This window comes from Hippocampus bargibanti, linkage group LG19 (genome assembly GCF_051943395.1).
Source record: "Hippocampus bargibanti isolate YZ-2025 linkage group LG19, ASM5194339v1, whole genome shotgun sequence".
Lineage (NCBI taxonomy): Eukaryota > Metazoa > Chordata > Actinopteri > Syngnathiformes > Syngnathidae > Hippocampus > Hippocampus bargibanti.
In genome coordinates this window covers 1,108,864-1,117,841 of record NC_142752.1, presented here as the reverse complement: position 1 = coordinate 1,117,841, position 8,978 = coordinate 1,108,864, and the positions used below count along the sequence as shown (strand labels likewise).

At 51.1% G+C, this 8,978-nt stretch overlaps 1 protein-coding gene across 1 annotated transcript; it reads right to left on the bottom strand.

Annotated features, from left to right (window-relative positions):
* Window positions 1-140: 140 nt before the first annotated feature.
* ptchd4 (patched domain containing 4) lies at window positions 141-8,942 on the bottom strand. Its single transcript, XM_089022387.1, has 3 exons — window positions 8,251-8,942; window positions 5,760-6,255; window positions 141-2,988 (listed from the first exon to the last, which is right to left on the bottom strand). The coding sequence occupies exons 1-3, from the start codon at window positions 8,797-8,799 to the stop codon at window positions 1,334-1,336; spliced, it is 2,700 nt and encodes an 899-aa protein (XP_088878513.1). The 5' UTR covers window positions 8,800-8,942; the 3' UTR covers window positions 141-1,333.
* Window positions 8,943-8,978: the final 36 nt, after the last annotated feature.

Sequence of the window (8,978 nt, the reverse complement as noted above, 5' to 3'; positions counted from 1 at the left end):
AAAAGTGAAACACGCCCAAGGAGAGATTTCGCAAACAAGTTTCATACATGCAAACGTACAATGCAAGTGCCATGCAAACACAGTCGATTATGTCACCTTTAACCCCCCCCCCCCCCCCCCCCCCCCCCATACCCAAAACACTTCATGCCTGGTTGAAGTGAGCGTTCAGAAGAGACTTTTTCTGTAGGCTAAGCTGTCATTTGGAACTCCGACCCCCCCAGTTGTCAAATTTAGGTGCAAATTTCCATGCCGTCGATCCACCATAACCATTGCAAAGGTTCTCCAAGACACACACACACACACACACACACACACACACACACACACACACACACACACACACACACACACACACACACACACACACACACACACACACACACACACATTCTTGTTGCACAGCGTTAGAAACCTTAAACTCTCTTCTTTCAGCCGAAAATAGTTAATTCCTAAGTTATATGGGTCTGCAGTTATCTGAGCTTGAAATGGGGGCAGATGTATAAAAGGCAATTAACCACATTGCAATGGCTGAAGCTGTAACAAAGCGCTAACTTGGAAAAAAGTGAAAGGCTGCCAAATTGTGGAAAAGCAAAAATACTGCCAGAGGCCATGGTCAGCGCTTTATCGGCACCCAAGCATGGAAAAAAAAAACCGAACAAATTCGGGAATGGCGCTCGATGTCATATTTTTCAATTCCCGAATCAATTCGTGAATGGCAGTGAATGAGGATAATGCATCGGTGACAATGAGATATGACACAAGGAAGTGACGTAGAAAGGAAGCGGATGGGAGTGAAGTGGTGCGCTCAGTTTGATTGAGAACCAATTTTCAGTTGTGAACGAAGGTATAAAAATCTGAACTTTTTCGTCAAATGTTGGTCGAGGTGTTTGAAAACTGAGGTTTGACTGTGTATGAAAGTCAACACACACACACACACACACACACACACACACACACACACACACACACACTCGCATAATAAAGGCTAACATCATCGATCTGGTGTTTACGACTCCCAGACTGGGTCGAAATGGCTGGTCGAGTGTAAAAAGTTTTTCGATCCTGCGCTACTACTCTGCGCTACGACTAGCCCGTTAGCTCTCTCTTAGCTGAGCAAAGCGTTTCACAGCCTTCCTCTAGCGACGAAAGGTCGCCGGAGATCGTATCTGACCTACCAACTACAGTGTGCGTACACTTTTGCGTACACTTTTGCTCAGCTGGTTTTCACGTAGACCACGCCGAAAAAACGAAACCGCGGGACGCTACGGCGCTACGGAGCTGCGAGGTTCTTCCCGACGGCGCGAATGGTCTCCGCAACCGGATGCCCGTCACCTCAGACGTTGGTCACGTGATCGGGATTCTCCCGAACGTCGATGCACTCGATCTCCTCGCGTTCCCGTTCGCGTTCCTTCCGCTTGGCTCGCTTCTTCTTCTTGCGCCTCTTCTTGGAAGGCGGGAAGAAGGTCAGGAAGACGGGCAAGATGACGAAGCAGTGGAGGACGGTGCAACCGGCGGTGAGCAGCGAGCACTTGAACAGCGTGTAGGTCAGGTTGGAAGGCACAAAGACTAACGGTAGGATGGCGATCACGAAGCAGGACGCGTTCTGCAGGATGGCCGCCCCGTGTTCCTCCAGCGCTAACTTGATGCACTGCGTCCGCGTATGCTCGCCGGCTAGCACGAAGGTGTAGAGGTGCGGCGCGCAGTGGTCCGCGGCGAAGTTCAGGGTGTAAATAAGGCACAGGATCGAGACGCTGTCCATCCCGACGCTCCAGAGGGTCATCAGACCCAAGACGCCGAGCTCCACCGAGGTGACGGTGAGGATCAGCCAGAAGTTCCCCAGCGGGTTGACCACCAGGAACAAAGTCAGGACCAGGACTGCCAGTACGCTGAAGGCCGAGGTCAGGACGGGAGACACCACGGAGGAACCGTAGCGGTCCATGAAGACGAAGGTGGGGTTGAAGGCGATGAATTTGATGCTCTCGATCAGCATGAGGGGACGTAGCTTCTCCAGGAGCTCCACCACCTCCTCGCGCTTCTTCTCGGCCGTTCGGGCCACCAGGTACATGCGCGAGGCGATGATGTCGTACTCCTGGGTGTCTCCGTTCTTGGAGAAGATGATGTCCTCGGCGAAATGGCGGTACTCGGGGCTTCGCAGGAAGGAGCCCTTGAGCAGGTGGACAAAGTCGCCCTTGGCCGCCGCGCTGGCGTTGGCGGCGCGCAAGTAGCCGAAAAAGTTGTCCATCCAGGAGATCTTGTTGAAGCCGTGACCCAGCGTCCTCAGATGCTCCTGAACCGTGGCGTTCCAGTACTCGATGGGCTCGTAAATGTAGAACCCGATCACCGGGCTGTAGTTGCTAAAGTACTTCTGCTGAGTCAGCGCGTAGGAAACGCTGGGCGAGTCGCTAGCTAGCAGGTTGACGACGTTGGAACCGTCGCTGATCTGCAGGCAGCCCATGAAGGAGAAGGAGGCGTAGATGAGGTAGAGGATCACCACGAAGGGCTTGACGTAGGTGTTGGTGATCCACTCGGTGTAGTGCTCCCGCAGGAAATGCTGGATGAAGTGGTTCTGGTAGGGGGCGCTGTCGTGGTGCGCCGACGACAAGTCGTGCCCGTCGCTCATGACGCTTTTGAAGCAGGCCGGCTGACGCTCCAGATACTCGGCCGAAGGAATCTTGCAGCAGAAGACGCTGTGGTAGCGGTTCTGCTCCAGCTGCCCGGCGAACACCAGGCAGGAGCCGTAGAAGGAGAAGACGTAGAAGTAGTTGACCAGGATGGCCACGCACATGCTCCGGCAGAAGATCTTGACCGACTCGATGTTGGTGAAGGGGCTGGCGCCCATCCCGAAGGTGATGACGTATAGCGAGCTGGTCATGGTGTAGCACACCATCACGTCGGCAAAAGCGTCCGCTACGCGCTCCTTGAAGGGGAGGTTCTCGCGCGTTCGCCGCCAGCCCGCCAGCAGTTCAAACACACCTTTGGTTCCGTGACCTACGGAGAACCGGGACATCATTAGGCCACCACTCAATCACTTCTCCCGCCTGATCCAAATGCGTCCTTTCTCAGCTAGCCGCTATGCTAATGCTAATCGGCTTCAATTACGCTCATGCTAATCAGTTCACCCCTCCCTCCGCATGCTCCAAATGTGTCCGTGCTCAGCTAGCCGCTATGCTAATGCTAATTGCGTTTAAATATGATGATGCTAATCAGCTCACCCCTCCCTCCCGCCTGCTCCAAATATGTCCTTGCTTAGCTAGCCGCTATGCTAATGCTAATCAGCTTTAATTACGCTCATGCTAATCAGCTCACCTCACCCTCCCACCTGCTCCAAATGTGTCCGTGCTCAGCTAGCCGCTATACTAATGCTAATAAATGCCCGTCTTGCTAGCGGGTTTAGCGCTTTGCTAACATTTCCCCGGCGGGTCATTTTATCTCGACCCGGGGACCGCGTGTCCGTGTTCAATCATTCCGCCGGCACTCTGATCATGGAAACCTTGACTGCATTTGGCCTCTCGTCCTCCCACGCACCCCCCTTACCCGTTCGCGCACCCCCCTTTGCCCCCCCGCCCCCAGCCCCTTCCCCACCAAAATGGCAGCGAGTCATTAAACTAAATCACTTGGCTGAAACCTTTTGTCGGCTCTCGACCCGACAAAAGCGCATCCATCATACGGCGCGAGAGAGAGCGCGACAGCTCCTCCCACCGCCGCAGTCGGTCTTCCAATGAACTGCAGGAATGACAGCAGGGGGGGTGAGGGGGGGGGTGAGAGGGGGGAGGTCATCGGACTGCAGACGAGATCGAAACTCAATAAAAACACGCGAGGGAAGCAAACGCGCGGACAAAAAGCAATCTTGTAAGAAAAATCAATATTTGGAACGGAGTGCTTTTTTATAAAACGGGGGTGGGGGAGGGGCAGGGCTCGGTATAACGGTGAAGTTGCATATTCTGAAAAGTGGCGATTTTAACGATATTTCGCTTTGCTTTCGCGGGTCGAATAAAATGAGGCGGTGGGCCCGATTTGGCCCCCGGGCCTTGACTTGGGCACCGGTGAGCTAAGGGATTAGCTGAATAGAAAGAGAGATAGCTAGCTCAATTGCTAGCTATATCACTAGTTAGCATGATCGCTAGCTAGCTCACTCACAAGCACGATCGCTAGCTAGCCTGCTAGCTCGATAGATGAGCATGGAATTTTAAAAGTTTGATTTGCTTTGGCGGTCCGAATAAAATGATGCGGCGGGCCAAATTTGGCCCGCAAGCCTCGATTTGGACACCTGTGATCTAAAGGATTATCCAGCTAGCTGAAAAGAAAGAGAGATAGCTAGCTCAATTGCTAGCTAGATAACTAGTTAGCATGATTGGTAGCTAGCTCACTCACGAGCACGGTCGCTAGCTAGCCTGCTAGCTCGCTAGCTCGATAGATGAGCAAGGAATTTTACAAGTTTGATTTTCGTGAGATACCGTTTTATAAGGCGTCCGTTTTTTTCAACCTTTTAAAAATATAATAATAATAATAATAATAATAATAATGTGTTAATGATGCGTTTGATTTCCTACGAATATTTTCAATGGGCGATGAGCGCCCATGGTAGTCAACAAAAAAGTTGTGGCAGAGATTCGTCTATTTTTAATGACGGGACATGCGGCAGGAAGTGAAGTCTCCAAAGAATTCAAACGCGCTAAATTTAGCGCCTGGAGTGACAACGTCTTGCATTTTTTAAAAGGGGGCATTGCCAATCAAATGTTGTCTCTTCATTTCCGCTGGACGATTTGCGGACAATTCTTTTCATTGTCCAAAAACAAAGACAACTAATTTGAGCAAACGTATATTCAAAATTAATAGATTTAGAGCACAGGTGTCCAAGTCAAAGCGCGGGGGCCGAATCTGGCCCGCCGCATCATTTTATTCGTCCCGCTAAAGTAAATCAAACTTGTAAAATTCCATGCTCATATATCGAGCTAGCTATAGCAGGCAAGCTAGCGATCATGCTAGTGAGTGAGCTAACTAGCGATCATGCTAACTAGTGAGCAAGCTAGCAATTGAGCTAGCTAACTTTCTTTCTATTCAGCTAGCTAGCTAATCCCTTAGATCACAGGTGTCCAAGTCAAGGCTTGGGGGCCAAACCTGGCCCGCCGCATCATTTTATTCGGCCCACCAAAGCAAATCAAACTATCGAGCAGGCTAGCGAGCGATTGTGCTCGCTAGCGTTCAAGATAGCTAGCTCTTTGTTTTCAGATAGATGGCTAATCCCTTAGATCGCAGGTGTGCAAAGGTATGCTAATCAAGCATGTCAACTGCCATAATGCTTGCTAAAGTCCTAACCAAAATTTCAAATTGTCGTGGTGTCAAAGTCAAGGCGCAGGGGCCAAATCTGGCCCGCCGCATCATTTTATTCGGCCAGCCAAAGCAAATCAAAATTGTAAAATTCCATGCTAGGTAGCAGGCTAGCTAGCGATCATGCTCGTGAGTGAGCTAGCTAGCAATTGAGCTAGCTCGCTCTTTCTTTCATTTCAGCTAGCTGGTTAATCTCTTAGATCACCGGCGTCCAACTCGAGGCCTGCGGGCCAAATCTGGCCCGCCGCATCATTTTATTCGGCCCACCAAAGCTTTATTGAATAAAGCCAAAGTTTGATTTGAATTTTTCTTTTTTTTTTTTGTTGTCGGCCTCCCGGGCGGAGACGTTTTTTTAAGTTGCACGCCCCGGGCATCCGGGCAGACGTTATTTCAGTCACTGATAATAACAACAACCCCCCCGATGTACTGACCCATGGCAAAAAAGGGAATCCCGAGCAGCGTAGCATTGAATTTCCCATCGGAGATGAAGAAGATCCCGGCGGCCGTCACGTTAGCGATGCAGATGGTCAAGACCCCCAGGAGGCCCAGGAAGGGCTTCCCCCTCAAACAGTCCCGCATGGAGCTGGAGACGGTGGCGGCCAGGAGCACCAGAACCAGACTGACCAGGACCTCCCCCTTGGCCAGGACGCCCGTCTGATGAAAGTCTCGCCACAAGCTAAAGGAGGTTAGCGAGTGGACGTGCAGCCGCTCGGCCTCGTGGGGCGCTCGAACCCCGGACAGTCGACCCGCCAGGGCGCAGAACTCATTCTCCCAGCGTTCCGAAATGGCGTCCTGCACCGCGGGGCCGTTTTGGCGAAGGTAGTAGGTGATCTGGACGGCGCGGGCCGACTTCACTTGCTGGTCGCGGCTGTTGGGAGAGAAGGACACGCCTCCCAGCTGATGACCGATGAAGGACACTCGGCCGTCCTGAAAAGGGGGGTGATAGGACGTGGTGCGTTAGCATTCGGCCCTGACGGAATTAGATTAGCGGTTAGCGCTCCGCCATGTCAGCCAAATATCTTTCTTTAAAGGACAACAGAGTTTTTCTGTGGCCAGCGTTCACTCAACCCGGAAGTAACTCAAATAGATAGAAAGCTAGCTAGCTAGCTAATAGATAGCTAACACAGTAGATAAGTGAGCTAGATAGCAAGCCAGCCGGCCAGACCGCTAATAGATAGCTAGCTAGACCACTAATAATAATAATACATTTTATTTATAAGCGCCTTTCAAAACTCTCAAGGTCACTTTACAGGCAAGTTTTTCTGTTGGTGAGCAGCGACAGCCACACGCGCCAGTGTTCACTCAACCCGGAAGTAACTCAAATAGATAGAAAGCTAGCTAGCTTGCTAATAGATAGCTAACACAATAGATAGCAAACTAGATAGTTAGCTAGCCAGGCAGACCGCTAATAGCTAGCTAGCTAGACCACTAATAATAATAACAATTATTATCATAAAATAAAACATGGTGTCTTCCGGGGCTGCACGGGTGCACTTTAAGGTCACGAGAGAAAGCGGAAAATGAATTCCGACGGGGTCCGTTTCGCAATCACGTCATGCCGCCTGCGTTGCCGGGAGACGGCAAGAGGGAACCACTGCATGGAAAAAAATAATAATTAATAAATGATTAAAAAAAAGAGAACGAGGACATCCCCGAGTGCTTGTACGGAGAGCCCAACACCCAACGGAAAAACCATGGATTCACCCGCACAAGCACAGGCAGACGTCTGGCCGATGGAGGGGGTTCCGCTCCGACGCGCCAATGCCGCATACGTTCCCAAATCGCCAACCGTCGCCTTTCCATTTCTCAAGGTCACGTTACACTCACAAAATCGTTTTTTTTCTGCGGGTGAGCAGCGGCAGCCACATGCGCCAGCGTTCACTCAACCCGGAAGTAACTCAAATAGATAGAACGCTAGCTAGCTAACAGATAGCTAATAGATGGACTGTTAGCTAACTAGCTAGATAGCCATATAGCTAATAAATAGTCAGCTATATAGCTAGCTAGCTAGACAGATAGCAAATAGATAGCAAATGGAATAATAGACAGCTACATAACTAGCTAGCTAGACAGATGAAAATAGATAGCAAATGGATAGACAGCTACATAGCTAGCTAGACAGACAGATAGCAAATAGATAGCAAATGGATAAATAGCCAGATACATAGCTAGCTAGCTATCTAGACAGATAGCAAATGGATAAATAGCCACCTACATAGCTAGCTAGCTAGACAGATAGCAAATAGATAGCAAATGAATAAATAGCCAGGTACATAGCTAGCCAGCTAGCAAATAGATAGCAAATTGATAAATAGCCAGCTACTAGTACAATACTAGATACTAGTTCAATACTACTATCCTTGTGTGTTCTACATACTTGGCAATAAAGATGATTCTGATTCTGATTCTATATAGCTAGCTAACTAGCTAGACATATAGCAAATGGATAAATAGCTAGCTACATATCTAGCTAGCTAGACAGATAGCAAATGGATAAATAGCCAGCTACTAGTACAATACTAGATACTAGTTCCATACTACTATCCTTGTGTGTTCTACATACTTGGCAATAAAGATGATTCTGATTCTGATTCTACATAGCTAGCTAACTAGCTAGACATATAGCAAGTGGATAAATAGCTAGCTACATATCTAGCTAGCTAGACAGATAGCAAACGGATAAATAGCCAGCTACATATCTCGCTAGCTAGACAGATAGCAAACGGATAAATAGCCAGCTACATAGCTTGCTAGCTGCAGCTACATTCTTTCCGGCCTCTCTTCTTGCTTCTTCGCCCGGGGCGAGCCATCTCGCCCTTGTACGCGCCCTTGGGGCAGCGGTGGCGAGCTTCCAGCTTGAGGACCAGCTGCACCGCGAGGTTTTGGGATGGAAAACGGAGGAGGGGTCTCGGGTTGGCTCACCTTCAAGGTGGTGTTGGGGTATCCGAGCGGCGCCTTGCGCAGAGTCCCGTTGGACAGCATCGCCCGGCGGATGTCCTCCAAGACGGACACGATGTCGTCCAGCAGGCAGCGGCGGTCGCCGTGGCTGAGTACGCAGAGGTGCGCAAAGGTGTAGTTGAATCCCCGGTAGGGAACGCGCAAATCCAAGACCCTCTGGTGGACCCGCAGAACCTGGTCGGCCAGCTCCAGGACGTCGCCGCCCGACTTGGCGAGCAGGATGAGCCTCCCGTAGCGACCCGGCGTGTGCAAGTCCGAGTAGAGTTTGGCTTTGGACTGGTCGATGCGGAACAAACTGTTAGCGAGGCTACGCTCGATCTTAGCCAGGCTGTGCGTGGGGGCCACCAACGACTCCAAGTCCGTCTCGGGCCGGAAGCGGCTGAGCGCCGCCGAGCCCAGGATGACGGTGAGCACGGCGGGGACGGTGAGGAAGAAAACCGGGTGCCTGCTGACAAACAAGCCCAGCCAGTAGAAGGAAGCTTTCAGCCCCCCGTGGATGGCTTGGCGCAGCATCCTGCGCACAATCCGAGCGGCGGACGCCCCGCCCCCCCCCGTCGCCTGCGATCCGCCACCTGTGACATCAGAGAATCCGGTGACGGCTGCGTCCCCTTCAGAGAAGATACGGCGGCGGAGGCGAACGCGGCAATTGCGCCGACGCTGGCGGATGTCGCCTTCGTCAAGGTTTTGCCAAA